The 25,177-nt window shown below is 36.1% G+C and overlaps 1 protein-coding gene across 1 annotated transcript; it reads left to right on the top strand.

Moving 5' to 3' along the window:
- The first annotated feature begins 9 nt into the window (after positions 1-9).
- On the top strand, positions 10-24,676 carry LOC136033457 (tether containing UBX domain for GLUT4-like). The gene is made up of 4 exons (XM_065714207.1): positions 10-62; positions 7,035-7,127; positions 16,614-16,669; positions 24,460-24,676. Exons 2-4 carry the CDS (start codon positions 7,050-7,052, stop codon positions 24,674-24,676), a joined length of 351 nt encoding a protein of 116 aa, XP_065570279.1. The 5' UTR covers positions 10-62; positions 7,035-7,049.
- The last annotated feature ends 501 nt before the right edge of the window (positions 24,677-25,177 follow it).

Below are 25,177 nucleotides of genomic sequence, written 5' to 3'. Positions count from 1 at the left end.
TTGGAAAAAAACATGGTGGGAGGGAAGGAAAAGTCATACTAATCATATTTTGTAAGTTGAACGTTTGTATCCTCTTGTATTTTAAAGTTTGGTATTTCTTGTAAGAGAAAGATGGGGAAATCATTGGGTGGCTAATTTACTTGGTTCTAAATAGGCTAGATAACAGCATAGCCGACTTTTCTTTAGAAAATGATTTTAAAACTTAGTTGGATTTTAGTATATAAGTACTTTTGCTTAAAATGAGCATTACACTATCCTGAAAACACCTTTATTATCATAAAATTATGGATTAATTTATTCCTTGATGTCCAGTAGTCTAAATAATGAATAGGCTAGTAAGTTGTCCCAATGTTAGTGTCTTTTTCTGATTTGGCCCAACTGTAGACTAAAAGCTAGATTAGGGTACTTATTATTATAAATAATTTTGGAACTGAGAAAATTTAGTAGGCCTACCTCCACTCCTTCTCTCTCTAGAGGGCCCTGACCTTTGATGACCTTTAAAAATATGTGTGTTATAAAAGTGAAACATTGCAAAATATATTTTCTGCTTGATTGAAGTACAACAAAATTGTTTTCAGCTTCATAGCTTATATAATCACATGATTGATTTTGTGACTTCACGAGGGACTCCACAGAAAAAACAGTAAAACCTAAGGCTGGAGTATCCAAATATGCCATCCCTTTTTATGGTACTTGGTATTAACCAAGTGACATATAGCGATCAGAAATCGCTATTTTGTACATTTTGAAGTATGAATTGTTTTCTTAACATGTCTCCTATCTAGTGGGCTGATCATACATTTACACCCATGCTGAATTTCCTAAGTAAGAATTTTGTTGCTTTACCATTTGCTTTTAATTTTAATAATTTAAAAAAACCTTTCCTACAAAACAAATTTTTTAAAGAAAGGTAAAGAGCTACAATAAGCCAAAAATGAGTAAAAAATAAGTTAAAATTTTTGGTAAAATTCTAGTTAATTGACTTCTTGCTATCTCGGATAGGGTTTAGGTTAGGAAAATGAAACTTTCAGGGATGAATATACAGGCTACAGTTTATCCCAGGAAGGTATTTTAAAGTACCCACCTCCACTCCCAACATACAAAACTGTTTTCAAAGTGTCAAAGACTGTTGTCTGATGTAAGGTAAAGGCACTGATGATTTGACATTTTTAATAAAAAGAAATCACTTTTTTTTACTCTGGAAGGCTTAATTTAAAAACTTTAGGTTTGAAGAGGGTTTCAGTATGTAGGAAAAAACACCTAGGAATCCAAGTCTTTGATTAGGAGTTTGAAGTTTTACCAGTAAAGGGTATAAAACTCCAGTTTTCTAGAATTGGAGCATTTTGACCTACAAATTTGACAGAAAAAAAATTTATCTGTTTTTGACACAAGTTGAAACCCAATTCAACATGTGTTGAAATGCTTGGAAAATGCTTGTTGGCAGATCCTAATGGATTTGATATGCATGTTCTTTTTACTTTATTTCTCTTCTTCTTTGTTTAATGTGTTAATGCATAAAAAACTATTCAGATAGTGGAAGCAAAAAACTAAAAAAATTGTCTCAAGTATAGGAACAAAATTGGATAATCATAATCATATTCCTCTCAGTTTTAACAGCCCAGCAAAGATTTCTTTGTTGTTCATAGTGAAAATGTCATCAACATTTGACCATTTCAAAGTTAATCTGAAATTTTAATTTACTTTAAAAATTTTAGTTTTAACTATCCTTTGTCTGGAAAGTCCAGAATTTTGAAGTATGTATGTTCTACTTAATATTATTAGAAATTTGTGACACCAAGGAGTTTAATATGTTTCAGTAGCATTTTGGGTGGGATAGGGTCCAAGAAAACGTGATTAGATTTCAAGAATTTTAAGAAGTTTATTGTTATTATATTTACTTAGTGAAAATTCTGGTATAATTCAAGGATCATTGGTCCTAACAAATTTCCTTGAGGAATTCCATGCCAAGTAGGGAGGGGTTCATACAGAATATCTTTGTATTTTATAGCTTGGGATCTATTTGAAAGAAAACATATACAAAATTTACTAATAGAGGGTCTACTTCACAGTTATTCAGTGATAAATGAATTAGGATGTTGTGATCAGCTATGTTAAATGCTTAAAAATATGAACATGGTATGAGGCCAAGTGGCAGTTCCTCAGATGATAGAAAAATCTAGCTTCAAACAGTAGAACTACAATTTAAAAAAAAACATTTCTTATGCTTTTCATGTCAAATATTATTTGAAATGATAATCATCAAAATCTCTTGTTGTTAAAAAAAATACCCGTAATTCGACAACTATGTTTTTGTCAGAGGATCTTTGAATTTCGATACCAACCGTTTCTTGTCTGTTTTACATGTTCAGGAAGTTTCAACAAAGTCACCTATATTTTGACAGGGTCTGTTGCTGTTGTCAAAAACTTCAACAAGGTTACAAGATATTCTCAAAAGTAATGAATCTCATGATAGAAGCCAATATCCACTTGAACTTTTCTGAAGGAAAATTTGTAGTTGGTCTGGTATTCCACTACATCAGACAAAAATTTTTAACACTTGGAACATAGTTTCGTCAATATAATATTCACTGTTATTGAAATTTAGTTTTATCAAGAAAAGGCTAACCTGGCTACATTTTAGAGGAGAGCTGATGTCTCTTGACACATTGGTGCTAATCCCAACTTTTTTTTTTGCAAAAAATGATCATTTGATGACTGTTTGAACATTATGTAGCAAAAAGTTGTTGGGAGCTCATTTTGTTTCAAAAACAGAAAACTGATTCAATTGAATATTGTTTTCTTATCTGGGAGTTTTGGAAATAGTGTCCAGGTTTTGCATCGTCAAATTATAACGACGACTTCAAGAGATGGTGTTCTAAGTCACAACTAAGCAGAGTTATTCTGTTTTAAAGGAAAATTTTGACAGTGGCTCCAAAATCGCACTATCGAATCATCAGTGGCTTTCCCCTAGTGGAATATCAGGCTGACTAAAAATTTTCCTTCAGCCAATTTTAAATGTAGATATTTTCTTCTGTCATGAGATTCATTTCTTTTGAGAATATCTTGTAGTAACTTGGTCAATATTTTTGACAGACAGCAACAGGTCCTGTCAAAATATAGGTGACTCTGTTGAAACTTCACTGAAACAGATGAAAAACAATTGGTGTCAAAATTAAATTAAAACAACTATGAAAACATAGTTGTTAAATTTGTGGGCACTTTCTCAACAACAACAGATTTTGATGATTATTATTTCTAATAATGTTTCACATAAAAAAAACATAAATTTTTTTTTAAATTGTGGTTTTACTGCTATGAAGCTAGATTTTTCCATCATCTGAGGAACTGCCACTTGGTCTCATGCAATTTTCGTATTTTCAAGCATTTGATCAGTTAACCACAACACCCTGATTCATTTATCATTGAAAAACTTTGAAGTAGACCCTCTCTTTTGTATATGTTTTTTTTCAAATAGTTCCCAAGTTGTAAAATACAAAAATATTCTCTCTGAACTCCTCCTTACTTACCATGGAATTCCTCAAGGAACCTTGTTAGGGCCACTCTTATGTCTAGTATTGATTAATGAAATTAGTAAGAGATTCCTTCTAAGGTGTTAATGTGTAGATGACATGCTGATCCTTTAAGTATGTCATAGAAGTGGCACCGTCAATATCTTTCCCATGTTTTGGATAAAGCTAAGAATTTACATATGCAAGTTGATTCCATTAATTCAAATATAATGACAATATACTTCTTAAAATTTTTGAAATCCACTCCTATTTTTTTTAGACTCTATCCTACCCAAAATGCTAGTGAAACATCTTAAACTCCTTGGTGTCACAAATTTCAATAATCTTATGTAGGAAATTTATATTTCAAGGATAGTCAAAACTAAAATTTTTAAAGAGTTTGTTTTAAAGGGTTTTAAAGAATTTTTTAAACTAAAGAAGTTTGTCACCAAACTTCACCTGGTACTTGTCTATTATGCAAAAAAAAAAAAAAAAAAAAAAAAAAAAAAAAAAAAAAAAAAAAAAAAAAAAAAAAAAAAAAAAAAAAAAAAAAAAAAAAAAAACACACACACTTGAGAAGTGAATTTTAGTTAATGCTAATAAAAAAAAAACATGATGAAAATAGAATACCTTATTGGCAAAATTGTGAAAACTACAACTGGGAAATATACTCTAAGAATGTCTAAATATCTTCAAGAATTGTGTTAAAATGAACTCGATCTTCTGCCTTTACTGCCACCCACCACATGTACTCTACTAATTATGAATGTAAATGATGACAGGATGTACCTCGGTGCTGTTTGTTCCTCTATTTTGCAAAACCCCAGATTTCCTCTACTTTTGAGTAGAGGCACCAGTTTCTGGGTTGAAAAAATTATTTTTGTGGCTCACTTTCAAATGAGTGAAACCTGCTTGTTACCCCTTATCCTGGAAAAATATAATTGTCTGCTCTTTGGTCCTTGGCAAATTCTAAATCTTAATTTGAGCATCCATGGGGAGGCACTATATCCTATCACTAGTCAAAGCAAATTAACAGGTGTCCTCAAGAATCGCGTTAATAATAAACTTTTCTTTGTCTTAGAGACGTTCAGCCAACGCCAGAGCTCCCAATTTAATAATTCACAAATGACCTTCACAATTTTGCTAAAAAAGTATTCTATTTGTATCATATTTTGTTGTCACCAAACTTCACTTCACTTCGAATGTGTTTTATATAGTAGACAAGTACAAAAACCCTTTCCAAACCAAAAGTCTTTAAATTAAGCCTTCAAGAGTAGAAAAAGGTTTTTTTTTTACAAAAACTCAAATCGTCAGTGCCTTTACCCTAATACCTTAGGCAGACTGGATTTTGCTTTTTCAAGAATTTACAAAGAAGATATGATGTATCAGAGATAAGATAAAAGAAGATAAAAAGACTGAAGAAGTAAATAGTTTACGGCTATATCTACAACCATCACGGGGGCCCATGGTCGGAAATGCAACAATGACATTTGGGAAGAGCATAAAATAAGGAACCTAATGGTACTGCTTTTGTTTAACAAAAACATGTTTTGATTAGATCTGGTCAGCCACTGGAAATTAACCATTATCCTTATACCCTAGCCAATTTGAATACAAATATGCTGCTTCATAATGCTTGCCTTGGATTGAATGCATCTATGATCGACTCTGTATGTGACTTATATTCTTTGTTCTAACTTTCAGATCCTGTGTCCAAGATAAACCAACGTTTTCTAGTTTTATACTCAATCTTAAAGTGTTTGTCTGTGATCAGGTTAGATTGTTGACTAACAGTACATTTTAAATTACTGCTGATATCTATGAAAAACTCCACCTTCTAGGTGGTATAAAATAGCTTTTGCAGTGATTTAACTGCTGAAGTTTTGATTTGCTGACCAATCTCTATGTGTCTCTTATATGACACAATCAGCATTCACTGTACTAGCAACTCAGACAAATGTACTTTTAGCTTGACTTGAGTATTTTATAAGCATGTATAAAGTATCATTCACAATTGTAATCACCAGGGGCAAAGCTAGGGTTTTGAGTTTGGAGGGGATATAAAGAATGTGCCGATACAATCATCCAGTTTTACTACAAATGCAGACACATAAGCTAAATTAAGATGCCAAAATTCCAAGGTATCAGCACTGCATGTTGATGCCTTGGAAGTTTGGAGGGAGACACCCCCCTTAGCTGTACCTCTGGTAGTAACTCAGGCAAAGGTAGTCTTAGCTATAGTTAGACCTATTGGATTTGAGTAGAGCTTAGCCTCCAATAAAATGATCCTAATCTGAAAGGACCTTAGCATAAATTAGTTGAATGGGTGACAAGAAGCAATTAACAATTGGTCTCCTGAAACTTTACACTAATTAACTCACACAACCAAATCTGAAGCACAATGACCTTACTTCAATATTTTAGAGAAAGCAGTTGAACTTAACTCATCTAGATATTACATACTCAAAAATAAAGTCATTCTCAAATAATTCCTAGCACTCAATTTGTAAATAATTTACTGACCGGGATTTACTGACCATTCGTATAGAGGAAAGCTTTTCTTCTTAAAAAATGATTCTAATATGTCTGAACATACGTTAATTGGAAGGACCTCAGGAAGCCACTTGGAAATCATCTCCTAAAATCTTGCATTTATTTGTTCTATCAGCACAAATAGCAGTTCTGCAGTAATTATGAACTTTTTTTTTAATGTCTCAAAGAAAGTAGTTAAGCTATATGAATGAGCCTTTTAGGAATAACTAAATAGCAACTCTTAAGTATCTATGAAAGCATCATTAACCAAAACCAAGTGATTTCTTCATAAACTTATTTCAGAATGCAATTGTTTGTTTTCCTTATTATCTACCCTTATTATGTAATTACCTGTTAAAAATTTGAATAATCTTATATACACTGACATAAAGAGTGCCTTTAGGGCCATTCTGCCTATGAAATTAAATACTTCCCTCTGGGAATTCCATCTTTTGGTTGCAACTGCAGCCAGTTCCAAATGGCTAAACTTATAGCCAAATTTAGCTTATATATAAAATGCCATGTTTTCATTCTGTATGGAGGCAAAGTACCTCTGAAAAAGCACTTTTTTGGTGGTGGCATGACATGACCACTAAAGAACTGAGAGAGAGAAGAAAGACAGACTTTATTTGCTAGGCCCTAAAAAAATCAAACTATCTGAGACTTGATGTCTAAATTCAAGACTTGCAATTAAGTTTCTAGTCGTTCTAAAACTTGTGGTTCTGGCATCGTTTTGTTTGGATTTCCTTTCTAAAATAGTAAGACAGATGTTTGTGTGAATGAGACTTGTGGAACATGTTCACCATCCTGAGCATGAAGTTTTATTGTTACATTAGGGAGCTAAACGGCATGGAAAGGCTATTTTTGAAAGGAAATCAAGGACTAATTTTTGACATATCACTTACAATTTTGATTAATTGATATTGCTCTGCAGTAAGAAAAATATTAACATTGGGTTTATAGAAAGTGTTGTAAATGACATTTTTTTTTCAGATATTTTACCTAAAGATGAGTTCTGTGACTGTCCTATGTCCTAATGGACAAAGAGTTAATGTGAAAGTTGGACCAAATACAGTAGTTGCACAGGTAATAAGATTTTCTTCTTCTTCATCATCTTATTATTAGTACTATCATAACAACTTCAAATATAAATGCTAAATTGTCTCAAACAATTGTTTTTACTAACTATTCTTTAATAAGTATGTTTTAATTATGTTGATCTCATGGCAGCATTTGATCTATTGAACAAGATCTCCAAAGAAATATCCTTTCAAATACTGACCCCCCCCCCTCAAAATATGTCCATCTACTCAGGTCCATGCATCTAGAGACTAAGAATTGTGTGAAAATAAACAGTTGATGGAGCACATTCTTTCTATTAAGAATAGGAGTCAGGCAAGGCTGCTAAGTTGCTCCTGAGCTATTCAATTGCTTTATAAAGCTTTATTTACCATGTTATGATATGCACAACCTGTAAGCTGAGCTTTGGACTTAAGTAAAAGGGCAGAGTTAATACTGATTTTGACTTTGCTGATGACATAGCACTCATTGTCAGCTATATATCACAGCTGCTTATGGCTGTAAACATGAACTGACATCTTGAACTTTCATAAAACATGAGCTTTCAGTTATCCATTAACTCAAAGTTAATGGATTGCAGCCAAAGTCTTATGCCAACAAATCAAATTACTCGATCACCATAAGACCAAATTGAAGTGATCAACCATTTGACTTACATTGGTTCTATTATGTGTTTGGATGGCTGCATCAAATACCAAGTTGTTACCCCCTTGACCAAGGCCTCTGCCGTCTTTGGTACGCTGAGCCATGTTTGGAAGAAGCTGATGATGAAGCAAGCTACCAAAATGAAGATCCTTAGAGCCTCAGTCTGTTTGATTCTTTTGTATGGAGCTGAGACTTGACCTACCACTGTAGCTTTCTAGCGCCGCCTTGATACTCTTCATTCCAAGTGGCTCCAGAGAATTGAGGGAATATAATGACAGACTTTGTTGGCAACAAACACCTGCAAGATGCGACTTCCCACTCACTCTTTACACACCAGATTGCCCAGTGGACACTTTTGCTGGTTTGGACATCTTCTGTGGCTGCTTGTATACACCTCAGCCTGGATTCCTTATGAATCCTTTGACCAAATTAGTAGGATTCCTTTGACCAAATCAGTAGTGGCTGGAAACCACCAAGAGGAAGACCCAAGTTCCCGTATTAGAATGACAGTCTTGGGAAATTTCAGGACCAGACTGGAATTTCATTCTCAAAATTTGGTGGACCAGTGCACAATATGCTGTTTTTCCAGGTGCAGTACGCCCTTTAACAGTCTCTTTGTGTGAGATCTTGGGTAGTTAAATTGAGTCCATTTTACTGACGTGCCAAAACCAACGTAGTTGTTGTCTTTTAACTTTTTATGGCACTTGGTATGAGTATGGAGGGAGGGTTAAATTGGAAAAATTAGAAAAAATGAGGTATTTTAACCTACGAACGGATGATCGGATCTTAATGAAATTTGATGTTTGGAAGAATATCGTGTCTCAGAAATCTTATTTTAAATCTCGACCGGATCTGGTGAGATTGGGGGGAGTTGGGGGGGGGACCTAAAATCTTGGAAAACGCTTAGAGTGGAGGGATTGGGATGAAACTTGGTGGGAAAAATAAGCACAAGTCCTAGATATGTGATTGACTTAACCAGAACGGATCTGCTCTCTTTGGGGGAGTCGGTGAGGGTTAATTCTGAAAAATTAGAAAAAATGAGTTATTTTTAACTTACGAAGGAGTGATTGGATCTTAATGAAATTTGATGTTTGGAAGGATATCGTGTCTCAGAGCTCTTATTTGAAATCCCGACTGGATCCGGTGACATTTGGGGGAGTTGGGGTGGGAACCTAAAATCTTGGAAAATGCTTAGAGCGGAGGGATCAGGACGAAACTTAGTGGGAAAAATAATTACAAGTCCTTTATACGTGATTGACATAACCGGAAAGGACCCACTCTCTTTGGGGGAATTGGGGAGAGGATTAATTCTGAAAAATTGGAAAAAATGAAGTATTTTTAACTTACGAAGGAGTAATCAAATCTTAATGAAAGTTGATGTTTGGAAGGATATCGTGTGTCAGGGCTCTTATTTTAAATTTTGACCGGATCCGGCGACATTGGGGGGAGTGGGGGGAGGACCTAAAATCTTGGAAAACGCTTAGAGTGGAGGGGTCGGGATGAAACTCGGTGGGAAAAATAAGCACAAGTACTAGATACGTGACTGAAATAACCGGAACGGATACGCTCTTTTTGGGGGAGTTAGGGGGGAGGGTTAATTCTAAAAAATTAGGTATTTTTAACTTACGAAGGTGTGATCGGATCTTAACGAAATTTCATGTTTAGAAGGACCTCGTAAATGAGATCTTTTGTTATAAATCCCGACTGGATCCAGTGTCATCGGGGGGGGGGAATCTTTGAAAATGTTTAAAGCAGAGAGATCAGGATGAAACTTGGTGGTAAGAATAAGCAAAAGTTCAAGACACGTGACTTACATAACTGGACCGGATCCGCTCTCTTTGGTGGAGTTGGGGGGGGAGGGTAATTAGAAAAATTGGAAAAAATGAGGTGGGTATGAGGTGAGGCATTTGTAACTTACGAATGGGTGATCAGATCTTAGTGAAATTTGATATTTAGAAGGATCTTGTGCTTTAGAACTCTCATTTTAAATCCTGACCAGATCCGGTGACTCCGGTGCTCTTTATACTAAAGTTTTTTACTTTTTTAAAAAGTAGAGTTGAGAGAAAGAGTCAAACTTTAGCGTAAAGAGTGGGACATTGAGGAGGGAACAGCCCCTTTTGTATACGGAGTAATTTCTGTTCGTTTTAAGTTTTAATATCGCTCCTTACTATCAGTTAAAAAACTTGTTTTTCTTATTTGATATATAGAAGAATCTTATGTCTCAGATGTTCCATTTTCAATTCGAATCGGATCCGGGTAAACAGAGGGTTGGGGGGGGGGGGACCAGAAATCTTGGAAACCGGAAATCTTGGGAAACGCTTAGAGTGGAGAGATGGGGATAAAACTTGATGGGAAGAATAAGCGCAAGTTATAGACACGAAATTGACATAATTGGAACGAATCCGTTCTCTTTGGGGGAGCTGGGGTTGTTAATTTGGAAAAATTAGAAAAATTGAGGTGTTTTTAACTTAAGAACGGGTGACCAAATCTTAATGAAATTTGATATTTAGAAGGAACTCATGTCTCAGAGCTCTTATTCCAAATCCCGACCAGATATGTTGACATTGGGGAGAGTTGGAGGGGGAAACCGGAAATCTTGAAAAATACTTATAAATGTCGTAGATACGTGATTGACATAACCGGACTGGATCCGCCTTCTTTGGAGGAATTAGGGGGTGGGGTTCAGTGCTTAGCCGAGTTCGGTGCTTCTGGACGTGCTAGGATAATGAAAATTGGTAGACGTGTCAGGGAGCTGTACGAATTGACTTGATAAAGTCGTTTTCCCCGATTGGACCATCTGAGGGGCTGAAGGGAGAGGAAAAATTGAGGTATTCTTAACTTGCGAATGGGTGATCGGATCTTAATGAATTTTGATATTTAGAAGCATCTCGTGACTCAGAGCTCTTACTTTAAATCCCGACCAGCTTTAAGCCTCTGATTTTCCTTTTAAAGCAATCTTTTGATTCTTAAAATTTTGCTAGAACTCATACCATATGAGCTCTTAGCTCTTGTTTTTAGTATAAAGAAGGGCTATTCACAGTCACAAGTAGTCACGGTTGCAAGTTGTTACAGTCACACTCGTAAGTAGCCTTAGTTGGAGTTACAAGTAGTTAAAGTCTCAAATAGTCTTAATCGCTGATGCAAGTAGTTACAGCTGGAGTCGCAAGTAGTCGCAGTCGCAAGCAGTTGCAAATCCAGTAACTGTCATAAGTAGTTGTAGTGTAAGTCACAAGTGTTTGCAAGTTGCCTTTGCCTCAGTCACAAATAGTCGTAGTTGTATAAATAGTGGTACAGTACTGAAAGTTCCAAGTTAATACCCTTTGCTGCTCCTAAGATATTGCTGGTGCACCATTTTGATAACCTGGAGGCACATATAGTATTTTAATTTAGTATAACATCCACCTCAACATTCCCTGAAGTTTCATCTTTATGTCCTTAACTCTTTGCAATACACCGAGGATTTAACATTCCCCCGCCTTTCTTGATGGTAAATCCTGTGTGTAAACAGTTGTCAGATTGCATAGTTTATAACACTTTTCCCTGGGGCTGAATGGGGCACGGCATCCCCAAAGGCTTAGTCGTTAGAGCTTTTGACTATTTTGAACAAAGTGACTATTTGAGAATTTTGATCAGTCTTGAAGGAGGGGGAAGGATGGGGCATCTAAAAAGGACAAGGCCCTCCTAGCACTTTTCAACATGCCCTGAACGTTTCAAACTTGATACCTTCACACATTCTAGAGATATTGCTCATGCACCCTTTTGACAACGAGCACGTACTTAGTATGTTTTGATTTAGTTCAACATTCCCTGAAATTTTGCCTTAGCTTAGCTTTGTTGGACGCACCCAGGACCAAATATTCTCCCACTCCCAATGGTAAATCCTGTACATAACAGTGGGCATTGCATAGTTTACAACCATTTAATTTGCGGGCTGTGGAGGGCTTGGCATTCCTAGAGGCATAACTAGTATATCTTTTGTCCATTCTGAACCAATGGTTTTTTCAAAGTTTGGATCAGTGTTGGAAATGGGAAATCTAAGAAGGGTAATGTGGGGAGGGGCTGGCTGCCGTTTGATCATTTTCAAACATTCCCATGAACATACCCTGAAAGTTTCAACTAAATACCCTCAGCCATCCCTTATATATTGCTGATACGCCCTTTTGACAGCCAGCTTGCACTTAGTTTGCTTTGATTATACTTAATGTCTCCCTCAATATATCCTAAAAGTAGTCTAATTCGCAAGCAGTCACAGTCGTGAGTACTTGCCATCGTAGTCACAAGTAGTCATACTCAAAGTGGCAAGCAGTCACAGTTGCAAGTTGCCGCCGTCGCAAATAATCATAATCTGGGTAACAGTAGTAGTCTTAGTTAGTCGCAGTCGCAAGTACTTGCAGTTACAGTCACAATAGTAGGAGTAGTGGCCCTGAAAGTCTAAAGTTAATACTCTTACTTGTTCCTAAGATATTTTACTCGTACGTCCTTTTGATAACCTGGATGCACGTAGTGTTTTTGATTTAGTTCAATATTCCCTGAAATTGCACTTTCATAATCTTAGCCTTTTTGGACGCACCTAGGATCAAACATTCCCCTCCTGCAATGATAAATCCTGGAAAAAGGGCAAATCGCATAATATACATTCTTTGCCTCTGAGCTGTGGGAGCCACAGTATCCCTGGAGGCATAATTGCTAGATCTTTTGACTTTCGAACAAAATAGTTTTTCAAAATGTCTTTCAGTATTAAGAGGGTGTATCTAAAAGATTGAAGGCTGCTGGCTGCTCTCTGATCACTCTTCAACATCTCCCTAAACATGCTCTGAAAGTTTTAACTGAATATCCCCAGCCCTTCCTTAGATATTGCTGATACAATTTTTTGACACCCAGCATGCACTTAGTATGTTTTGATTTTGTCCAACATATTATTCAAGATTTCTTGAAATTAGCCCCAAGTAGAATTAGTCGCAGCTTGTTGCAGTCGCAAGTAGTCGCTGTTGCAACTAGGTTAGTCAAAGTTGCAGCCACAGTATTTGTAGTGTAGTGGCCCTGAAAGTTTCAAGTCAATACCCGTGGCCATTCCTAAGATATTGCAGATTCCTACGCTGCTACCATTAGTACTATTATTACTACTGCTACGACTACTACTACTAAGGCTAAGGGTATTAAGATGAAACTTTCAGGGATTGCCGAAGGGGATGTTTAACTAAGTAAAAAATCACTCTGTGCATGCAGGTTGGTAAAATGACGCATCAGAAACATCTCAGGAACAGCTTAGAGTCTTAAGTTGAAACTTTGAAGGGCATATTTGAGGGGAATATTGAACTAACCATGAGGCACTATATGCAAACTACTGCTATTGCTACTATTACTACTAAGGCTAAGTTTATAAGGGTGAAACTTCCAAGGAATGTTAAAAGTGATATTGAGTTAAGTAAACACACAGTGCTTATGCAGAATATTTAAAGAACGTATCAGCAACATCTCAAGAATGGTATTGAGTTAATGCTTTCAGGGCATGTTGAGAGGGGTGTTGAAGTAACCAAAAGACACTATGTGCTAACTACTGTTACTACTGCTAGTATTACTACTATTACTACTTGTATTATTATTGCTACTACTACTATTATTATTATTGACTGCGACTGTGACTAGGACTACTTACTACTGCGATTACTTGTGATTGTGATTCCAGTTACTTGGGATTTCGACTAATCGCAAACATGATCGTGACAACTTGCAACTGCCACTGAGAATGCTTGCGACTCAGACTACTTGGGACTGCACTGTTTGCAACTTCAGCTACTTGTGACTGCAACTACATTTGGCTCCAAATATTTGCGACTACGACTACTTGGGACTGTGACTGTAACTGCGAACGCTTTTACAACTATTAAAACTGTGAATACGACTGCCAGTGTTGCTTTTGCTGCTGCTATGACTGTTGGTACTGTTACTGTTTCAACTACTATTAGTACTTCAACTATTGAACTAAATCGAAAGACAATACGTGTATTCAAGGATGTCAAAGTGCATATCTGCGATATCTAAGGGACAGCTAAGTGTATTAATATGAAACTTTCTGGGCCTATTGAGGGACCATTGTTGAAGTAAATTAAAAGAAACTATATGCATCCAGGCTGTCAAAAGGGCATATATGCTATATTTTAGGAATGTCTGAGAGTGTTAAGCAGAATCTTTCTAGGCATATTGAAGAGTATATTGAGCTGAATCAAATATGTCCATCCAGATGGTAAAAAAAAGCGCACGGTAGTATCTCGGGAAAGGCTAAGGGTATTAAGTTAAGACTGCCAAGGCATATTGAGAGGGATTTTGAACTGAATCAAAAGAAACTATGTGCATTCAAGGTGGTCAAAAGGGTGTATCTGCGGTATCTCAAGAACGCATTAGGGAATTAAGTTGAAGCTTTTAGGGGATGTCGAGGAGATCGTCGATTAATATTATCTATATTCAGGGTTTTAACATGCTGATGGTCAGATTAGCTTCAACCCTGTAAAAGCTCGAAAATTATGCAGATTTTCAATACATTTATTTGAACAAATTTCCACGTACCCATCCATCCAAAGTTCTATAGTACAAGTATTATCCAAATTTATAGCAACATTTTGTTCAATATGTAAATAACAAGCAATGAATCTTGATTCCAGAGGAGATAAAATTAAAAAAAACAACTTTTTCAACTGGGAGTAAGGAGCAACATTAAAACTTAAAACGAACGGAAATCATTACATATATGAAGGGGGTACTTTGAGTAAAGCTTCTTATTGTTCTAATTAAACGGCCCCTGTGTTTCAAGAGTCGTTCTTAAAGAATTGGGACAAAATTCAAACTTTAGCGCAAAGAGCGAGGTGTTGAGGAGGAGGCAACCCCCTTTATATACGTAAAACATTCTGCTTGTTTTAAGTTTTAATGCAGCTCCTTACTTTCAGTTGAAAAAAACTTGTTTTTTTATTTAATTTCTGGTCGTTTTTAGAATAATCCCAGGATATCCGGCCCCACCTCCACGGAAAAATACCCTCCTCATGAAAATATCCTCTAGAAACTTCAATCCCGGTGAAAATCTACCCAGGACAATTATTCTTAACAACTTCACGCGTAAAATTGAGACAGAAAAGAGAAAGCACGACATAAAATGAATTTTGTATAGGAATTCTTGCAAATTCCCCTATTGTATAATTTCTGCGACAAGTTTACCCCCCGGAAACTTCCCTCCCTATGGAAAACCCCATCAGAAAATTCTTGCCCCTCCCGTCCTAAAATGTATGCTCATCCGTGATCTTTCTTCTGGCAAAAAATACAAGATTCCACATTTTTGCAGATAAGAGTTTGAAACCTCTGCGGTAGGGTTTTCTGATACGCTGAATGTGATGGTGGAATTTTCATCAAGATCCTATTACTTTTAGGGGGCGATTCCCCTTTTTTTTAAATCAGGCAAATTTTCTTTTCTAATTTTTCTTTTTTGAAAATCAAGCAAAATCAGCCGTTAATGGGTAAGACTAAACTTAATGAAACTTATATATTTGAAATCAGTATAATAAGCCAATTCTTTTATGCAGCTACTGGTATCAAAATTCTGCTTTTCAGAGTCTAGGTTACTATTGAAACGGGTCGTTCCTTACTTACAGTTCGTTACCACGAACTGTTTGACAAACGTAAAAAAGTTGTACAGGCATTCCTTTATTAGTCAGTAAAAATTACGTCAATTAAAACGGAGAGAAATTAATTAAAAATGAAAAAAAATTCTTTCCAGTGGCTTTACAAAGAAAAATAAAGAGTGACTTTATACCCAAGACAAGCGAAAATAAAGTCAAATAGTCATTCAAGTATAAAACGAAAAGAAACTACAATAAATAATCAAATTAAACTTAAAACGAACAGAAACAACCCAAACAGATGTACGGTTAATTCTTCCTGTGCCTTGTTAAACCCAGAACTTCATTTCCACTTTATTGAAAAATAATACATTTTAAACTAAAAAAAATATATCTATAAAATTAGTTTTATAAAGAAATATAAAGAGCGATATTAAACCTGACACAAGCGGAAGTAAAGTCAAATAGTAATTCAAGTATAAATGAACAGAAATCACAATAAATAATCAAGTAAAACTTAAAACGAAAAGAAGTCATTTCCACTTTACTGTAAGTAGAATACATTTTAAACGTTTTTTCTTTTGTAATTTTAAGAAATATGAAATTTCTAAGACTTCTAGGAATGAATATCAACAGATTAAACTGACAGTCTGCATTTTATTAGGTCCTTTTTGTAATCTTGGTAAGTATTATGATTTTCGTTTTTGTTGTTGATGCTATAACAAATAAAAACTTACTGTTCCAAATAAGAATTGTTTTAAGTAAAGTACAAGTGACGATCTGATTTTAAGAAGGCATAGCCATACTCCTGCTTGTATTGGTTTCTGTTAGTTTTAAAATTAGCTTGGCTATTTATTGTAATTTTTGGTCGTTTCGGGTTCACTTATTTAATGACATTGATTTATATTCGTTTTACACTTGAACTATTATTTTAATTTATATCCGCTGGTCTTAGGTTTGTTGTAGCTCTTTACTTTTCTTTGAAAAACTTCTTCTGTAAAAAGTTTTTTATTAATTAACCAAAGACATAATTGGAAATCCTCTTATCGGCTGAATATATACCAAAAGAAAAGAAGAAACACTTCTGGGACAATCAGGTTTTTTTTTTCTCTTGAGGTTAATGTGAAAAAGGCGGTTGTAGCCGGTGAGATAGCCACTCACTGGCTACAACTTTTAGTTCCTCCAATTTTTACCTTGCAAATATTGAAGTCAACTGCGCTGTTGTATTTCTTTTTCTTTTTAGATTATCGAACAAGCTTGTATCAAGTACAGTTATGAGCCCTGCCAGTTTGATCTTAAGTAAGTTGCATTTGTTTTTAAAGTATTTAAGCATTATTATGTTTTAGTAACCCTAAATAATTTCATTCATGATGTGAATAAGGATCAACCAATGAATTTACTTTGTACAGGGGTTTGGAAAAGTTGTGCCACTGTGCCAGAACTGTTCAACGTCATCATATACCACGTCGTAGCGAAGACGACCTTAAGGCTTGAATTTGGACTTATATTTGGCGATCACATCCTCTTGGAAGCTGACTTTGCCGAAGACCTGGCGCTCATGGCGGAATCCATGAACCAGCTGGTGGAAGCACTTCATATCCTACAAGAAGAAGCTGTGAAAGTAGGACTACAGGTCAAATGGGACAAAACCAAGATTATGGTCGTTGATCCATGCTTTAGCATTGCCAACTCTCCTGTGGCCCTGGAATAAACAACAACTGTTGACGTGGTTCAGTAGTTCCCGCACTTGGGCTCTGACATTGCTACCGACGGCTCGCTTCTCCCTTAACTAAAAGCAAGAATAGCCAAGGTATCTGCTGCCATTGGAGGTTAAATTGTCTCCTATGGCGCAAATGAAGTATTAGTCGAAACACGAAGCTGCGAATCTTCAAAGCCCTGGTAAGGTCTGTAATTCTTTATGGAACAGAAACCTGGCCGGCCACAATCACAGCTCTTAAAACCGTAGACATGTTCCATACGAAAAGCCTTAATAGGATAGAAGGCCTGAGATGGTTCGGCTTCATCAGCAACGAGAATGCAGCAGCCACTGTTTTCCATCTAAATTGCAGAGCGCACTCTACGATGGTACGGTCATCTGATTAGAATGCCATCACATCTACCTGCGAAAATCGGGCTGGACTTCAACCCCACTGAGGCCGGCTGGAAATGACACCACGGCAGACCGAAACATTGATGGTCCGATAGTCTTTCAAAATACTTGAAGTTGGCAAACATCGATGTCCACGATGCACCTACGTTAGTTGCTGCTTGCACCAGTTGGAGGAGGCTGACATCACTCTCTAGATTTACTCTGGTTTTTGCTGAAGGTGCGGAGTGACAGATTAATAAAAGCAATAGAGGTTTTTTTTCAAAATGATTTATTCTGGGTGAAGATATAATTTTATTGGTGAGGCTCAGGGGTGCAAATTGGCAGTGGCTGGCAATTAACCCCCTGAATTGTATTGTTCTTCTCTAGATTTTAAAAGATACCTCTCTTTGATATTTTTGTTGGAAAAAAAAAAACCGAAAAAAAACTAAACTGCTTCTTTCTAGAATTTGAAAATTAATCTTTTTTATCTTCATTCACAAATTGAAAAAAAACATTACCTCTCCTTCTCCCTGCATTTTTGTGAATTGGTGCCTTTGGCACGGTCTGTCTTAAGTCTAACTCTTTTTGGATATTGAGTGAATTTAAAAAAAGAAGAACAGAATTGAAAGTGTTGAATTTCAAGAAAAATAGCCAATATTCCCCTTATAAAAATGTAAGTGTAGCCAAAAATGGTTTAAAACCCGTGTGTATACCTTATGCCCTCCAATCAGAAGGATTAAAATTCTTTACGTGAATCTGATTTTTAAGAAGGTCCAAATTTATGAAATATATACGTAATGTTTTTATTGTTTAGACTTTAGTATTGCAATTTAAGCCTCCGACTCTCAATCAACAAGGTTAGAAATTAAGAAATACTGCATTTGGGAGAAAAAAAAAGATAATATAAAAAACATTCAAAAGTTTTACGTTCTAATTTTGGATTTCTCCATTGCATTGTTGGCCTCGGATTCTCAATTAATAATCTCATACTTCTAAACACCAGTTTTGATAGGAAGTAAATATCCTCTACAAGATATACTGTAAGTGTGTTATGTTTAAGGACATTAATGCTGTGATCTTAGTGTTTTTAATTATTTGCGTTTGACCATTTAGGGCCTTACCCAAATAATCAGTGGTAGAGGTCATGAGTCGAAAGAGGTAACGTATTTCTAAATATTCAAATTTCGGATGGAGGAAAGGGTGTCTAGATAGAGAAAAGGCCCAAGTGCCCAACTGCTGGTCGCTTAGTTACTCCTACAACTAACAACTCACCGCAGCACCAAGCGGCCTGAGGTCAACACAGCTTTGCACGCTCCTCCTCCATCCCAGTCTATTCCAAGCCTCGCTCTTTACACCCTCCCAGGAAGTTTCCATTTTCTTTGAATCTTTCTTTATGAGATCCTCCCACCCCAACCATGGACGACTTGCTTTCTGTTTAGTCCTTGACGGTTGGCCAAAAAGGACAATCTCTGGCAATCTGTCATCTTTCATTCGCACAACGTGCCCAAGCCATCTCAACTTTTCTTTCATTGTAACCCTAGAAAACGGGATTGAACGTACAGCCTACTGTTTGAAATACGGTCAGTAGCCGGGTAACCAGAATAATCCGTAGGCAATTTCTCTGGAAAGTATCTAGCAAATCTTCTTCCGCTTTTTGGAGCACCCATGCTTCAGAACCATATTTTACCACTGTTATCACTGTAGCCTCCAATCTTGGTTTTTTCCAGATTCTAATCTGGGTTTTTAGACTTATTCTCCTAGTAACTGTGAAAGAACATCCTGAGCCTTGGCTATTCTACTTTTAACATCTTCACTGCTCCCACCGTCTTTACTAGTAATACTACTAAGGTAAGTGAAGCTGTCAACATGATCAATCTTTTTGTTACCCAACGTAACCTTTTCATCTTCACTCATTCTTAGCCTTAGTGACTTAGTCTTCTTAACCTTAACTTTCAAGCTTATTCTAGCACCCTGAATTCGCAAAACCTCTAAAAGTTCACTCATTTTGCCCACACTCTCTTCTAGGACGTTTAAATCATCTGCATAATATAAATCCAGGAAAGTTTTTTCTCCCCATTTGATTCTATGTTCTCCCATTGTTAAACACATAGAAAATCCTTGCATGATCCTTATTTTAGCAAGGCATGAAAATATTTTCATTTTGAAATATGTACTTGTACTTTTTGTTTATTTTGGACCTCTATTTGTCAATAGCTGGTTGAATTTTCTAATTAGTGAGCTCAGAACTCCTTGTAAGCCCATTTTTTGGAAATCGAATACAATTTTTGGAATATACACGTTGTGGGTTTTGATTAAGGGCAGTCATACGATTTTGAAAATGTTGAATTGTTCATCATCATGAGCAAAAAAGGATACAACTCGTCTATATTTATGAAGTAGCCGATCTGCAGCACCAAGCCGCGTAAGGCCAACACAGCTGCGTAAGCCTCTCCTCCACCTCAGTCTGTTCAAAGGTTTACTGTTTAACCCATACCAGGATGTTCTAATTTGCTTTAATCCTTCCTTTGGACTTCATCCCACCCTTTTGGGGACGGACTGCTTTCACCGACTCCGGATGGACAGCAGAAAAGAAATATTTTTGGTAATGTGTCATCCTTCATCAGCGAAACGTGTCGTAACCATTTTGTCTTATCATAGGCCTAGAAAGCGGGGTGAAATCACAGTTTTCGTACAACTTGTTGTCTGATATACAGTCAAACGGGTTCTCAAAACTGTGTCTAGACATTCCTCTTCAATAGATCCCCATACGTCCTCCGTCTTCTGAAGTGCCTTAATTTCAGTACCGTAGTTGACCGCTGTCATTACTTTAGGTTCCAGTATTCTAGTATTGGCTCGCAGAAATATCTTCTTATTTTTTCAGATTTTTTTTTCAACTTCGAGAAAATGCCGTGGGCCTTGACATCAAACAAAACTGGTCAAAAATCCAAAATTTGACTTTGATGTTCTCGTTTTGGTCGTATATGCTGTAAATTTAGCCTTACATTTGCAGCCAACAAGCTCAGGCTATTATTTTGATGAAGAATTGAGGATTAAGGTGGCAAGGGGCCTAAGGTGTGAATTTTGACCGTTCAATCTTATGTATTGAAACTCCTTGTGTGAATCTGATTTCAATGACATTTAACGTACTCTTCTTTCTGTTAAAACGTATTTATAGATCTACTACTACTAATAACTCACCGCAGCAACAAGCCGCCTGAGGTCAACACAGCTACACACGCTTCTGCTTCATTCCAATCTATTCAAAGCCTCCCTCTTTACAACCTCTCAGGAAATTCTCATTTCCTTTAAATCTTTCTTTATGACATCCTCCCACCCCCACCGCGGACGACCTGCTTTCCATTTAGCCCTAGGCGGTTGGCTAAAAAGAACTATCTTTGGCAATCTGTCATCTTTCATCCGCAGAACGTGTCTTAGCCGTCTCAACACTTTCTCTCATTATAGCCCTAGAAAGCGGGATTGAAACCAACTTTTCGTACAGCTTACTATTGGAAATATGGTCAGTCAGCCGGGTACCCACAACAATTCCTAAGCAATTTCTCTAGAAAACATCTAGGAAATCTTCTTCCGCTTTTTGGAGCGCCCATGCTTCAGAGCCTTGTTTAACCACTATCATCACTGTAGCTTCTAATATTCTAATCTTGATTCGCAGACTTATCTTCCTATTCTTCCAAACTTTTTTTTTTTAATGTGAAAAAACATCCTGAGTTTTAGTTATTCTACTTTTAACATCTTCACTGTTCCCACTGTCTTTACTACTAATACTACCAATGTAAAATGAAGCTGTCCACCTGATCAGTCTTTTCATTACCAACGTCATCTTTTCAGCTTCACTTATTCCTAGCCTTGTGGACGTAGTCTCCTTCACGTTTATTTTCAAGCCTATTTTAGCACCTTGAACTTGAAACGTTCTTTCGTCTTGCCCAATCTTACACCTAGGATGCTTGAATCATCAGCAGAATCTAAGTCCAGGAAAGTGTTTCCCATTTGATTCGGTGGTCTCCCATTGCCTTTCCTGTGCTTCGTAAGACAAAATCAATCAAAGTGATCCACATAAAGAGGGGTGGAACACAACCCTGCTTAACTCCAGATTTAATACGAAATTAGCTTCTAACCTCATATTCTATCTTAGCTAAAGCTCTTCTATCAACAGAATGGAACACTTGCTCATAATATATAAAACGAGGACCTGAAAATTTGGTCGACACGTCCTCTACCTTTTCTAAAACCGCGTTGTTCTTCTCTTAAAACTTTTTCTGCTGCATCTCTCAGTCTAAAAAGTATCATATTACTAACTAATATGCTACCTATAGAAACCAGACTAATGCCTTGATAATTACCCCACTCATTCTTATCACCTTTCTTATACAGTGGTTTAATTAAGGTTTTCCTAAAATCAATAGGCACTTCCCCTTTTTCAAAAACCATATCCATAATCTTCAGTAACCCATTTCATATTTAAGAAAGTCATTTACCGCTCTATCAGCACCTGCCGCCTTATTGCTTTTTAATCTTTTTCTTCCTCACAAAACAAATCTTCCTTCACCTCCAAGGTATCACAAACTTTTTCATTTTCCTCCATATCTTTTCTTGCAACTCTATCTCGGTTTAGCATATTCTCAAAATGTTCTACCCATCTCTCTGTAACTCTTTCATTATCATTAATTGTGGCCCCATTCCTATCTTCCGTTGTAACAAGTCCGGATTGACTACTCCCTCTCAATTTATTAACATGCCAGAACAATATTTTACTATTATACCATCTAGCTGCATCATCCAAATCCTCGGCAATATTATCCATGGCCTCCTCTTTAACCCTCCTTAGTTCACATTTTAATGCTTTCTCCACTTTCTTTACATTCCTTTTGTTTTCATGCGATCTATCACTCAGATAATTCTTGTAAAATTTTCCCCACCTCTTCTCTATTAAACATAAAGCTTTTTCGCTAATATTCCTAGCTGCGGTCCTAACTTTCTTTCCTAAGACATCATCAGCAATTTCACAAATTGTTTTCCTAAAATTATTCCATCCATCTTTCACGTTGTCAAATTTTAAACTCTCTAGTTTAGTATTCAACTGTTCCTGGAAAGTTTCTCTCAAATTCTCATCCTAGAGTCTACCAACGTTTGAACTTCCCGGGAGGTAGTTACCTTTTCGAAATTTCAGCTTTAAACTAACTCTAGACACTACCAGATGGTGATCTTTACTGTTAGCATCAATAAAAGCACTCCTATATACCCTATTATCTTGTATAAATCGTGCCAGTCTTCGGTTTACAATAACATAATAAGATTTGCTGTCTTACCATCACGTAAATATCATGTTAACTTATGGGCCTTTTTATGACCAAACACTGTATTGGTTATAACTAAATTGTTATACCTACAAAATTGTAACAGTCTGTAGCCATTACTGTTTTCTTTTTCTACGCCAAAATTATCTCTGTTGGTATCTCTGCGTTAAAATCTCCTAATAAACACACCATATTTCACTTGGGACCCTATATATTTGCTGCTGTAACTGTAAGTAAAATTCATCTGAGTCACCAGTATCTCTGTCAGTCGGTTCTACAGTGGCGTTTACTACTATAATTGATACCTTGAACTTTTTAGTCATAAAATAAGCGATTAGTATTCTATTAGTAATACCTTCCCAGCCTAAATAATATTTAACAGCTTCCTTATTCATCATGATCCCTACTCCCTGTTTATGTACCCCATCCTTCCTGCCTGAGTAAACAAATTCTGTATTACCTAATGTCGTTCTTACTATCCCTGGGATATAAGTTTCTGAAACTCCTATTAAGTCCAGTTCGAATCGTTTGAATTCGTCAGTCAAAATATCGATTTGACAGTTATTTTTACGTTGTAACATTCCAAGTTCCAATTTTCATATTGTTCAAACATTGAAATTATTTTGGCCTCAGGAAAAGCAACGGTCCCGGATACCATTACAGGATCCTTTGTTTATATGGGCTATGTATATAAATTCGGGTCCTTCCCCTTTTGAATGCACTTAGCCTGTCGCCCCATAAGGCACACTCTTGGGGTCTTCAGATTATTCTGGGCAAAATAGCTATTATAAACTTTGATCCGATCCTAGTCGACTGGAGTACGGAGGTTTGGTTAAAGAGGTGGTTTGGTTTCTTCTAATCATTTGGCTCTTTAAAAGGGCATTGGACTTTTAGTTTGCGGTAGAATTAGCCCTTTTTAAGTATATACGGCTGAAATCACACACACATGGGAAACAAATTAATCTTAACTAAGCCAATACTAATCTGTTGGCTATGATTAAACATTTTGTTAGTTATATGCCACTCTTAACATTTTTAGTTGAAGAAGGGAATTTAGGCCAAAAAAATAGATGTAAAAACCAAAAATATATGAATAGAAATAAATTTGGAATGCTACCTTATAGGGAAATAATAATGTTAAAGCTATGGTTCGGCTCTGTTGAAGACTTGGGATACCGGTGCTTTGGGAGTGGTAAAATGAACTTCTTTCGTTTCATTAGTGACCCTCAATGATGCAAAATTTTGAATAAAAGGCGAGAGAGAAAGTAGAAATGAAATTAATAAATTCTTTCAGTAATGCCTTTAATTAGGTATGTTTTTTCCAGATCACACTTCCTTTTTAAGACTAACAAATAAACTTTCAAATGGGGATAAGTCCATTTATTCAGACCTTGAAAACAGGTACAAAGATCTAGATATTTCGATCACATATGCAGCAAACGTCATCAGTAGAAATACTAAAGTGTTTCTTTTCTCTATTCTTATACCCATTTGGACGTATATTTGTAAATCAATAAAGCATTTTTTTACCAAAGAGTAATAAATTGTGTTTGGTCCAGTTTAATAAAAAAGTACTTGATAAAGCTGGGCCATTTCAGAGGACCATAGATACTTACTTCGGTTATGAAGTGTTATTTTTACGACAAAGTAACCTCTGTTAACTTCTAAAAAAAATGTATCTCTTAAAGGCACATCAAGAGAGTCCTTAAGCCTGATTCAACTGTAAGATTTGAGCAAATACCAAATAATGCACAGTTAGAATTGGTTCCTGTTGAAAGAAAACGAAGAGAGACGTCAGTACAAGTGTTTGTTCAGTTACCGTCAGGCGAACGATTGAGCTCCGAACATACCCCTGATGGTAATATTTCCTCCTTTTTCGCTTTAAAGTCTTGGTATAAAGTTTGATGCTGCTGATTATAATAATTTTGATAAAAAGTTTCTTATTAGTTTAGTTTTACTAAAATTGTAAACAAAGCTGCTGTCTACTCATTATTGTAACGGTTTTTTTCATCAAGCACACGAATTCTGTGCCGTACATCGATTGTCTCTTGCTCATGCAAAAGGCTTGAAATGGTGGATTTTGGGGATTTTTTAGTTTAGAAAAAATAGCCCGAAAAGGTGGATTATTTGGAACTTTTTAAAAGGTTTATCAACCACCTTCCCGTAAAAAAAACTCAGGTGCCACTTGGGGTACTGTTAGGGAAATAGAGGGTGAGGCTCAGTTCATTCTTCTGTTATTTGTTTTCTTTTTTTTCTGAAAGACCGTCCCTCCTGAACTAGCATTATGTATCTCTGTTAGAAACGAAATAAAGGAAATCAGTATACGGACAGGGTATCTCGTTTGTAATAAAAAAAAAATGGCAACTGTTAGTAATAGTATTTTCAAAATTTGTGTTTTACATACTA

This window comes from Artemia franciscana, chromosome 12, assembly GCF_032884065.1.
Source record: "Artemia franciscana chromosome 12, ASM3288406v1, whole genome shotgun sequence".
NCBI lineage: Eukaryota > Metazoa > Arthropoda > Branchiopoda > Anostraca > Artemiidae > Artemia > Artemia franciscana.
This window is presented reverse-complemented; position numbering and strand designations above follow the sequence as displayed.

Excerpts from the sequence above, each read along its gene's own strand:
- LOC136033457 (XM_065714207.1), top strand. The coding sequence starts at position 7,050 with ATGAGTTCTGTGACTGTCCTATGTCCTAATGGACAAAGAGTTAATGTG. Across the intron at positions 7,128-16,613 it reads CAAATACAGTAGTTGCACAG|ATTATCGAACAAGCTTGTAT; the intron begins GTAATAAGATTT and ends TTTTCTTTTTAG. Across the intron at positions 16,670-24,459 it reads CCCTGCCAGTTTGATCTTAA|GCACATCAAGAGAGTCCTTA; the intron begins GTAAGTTGCATT and ends TATCTCTTAAAG.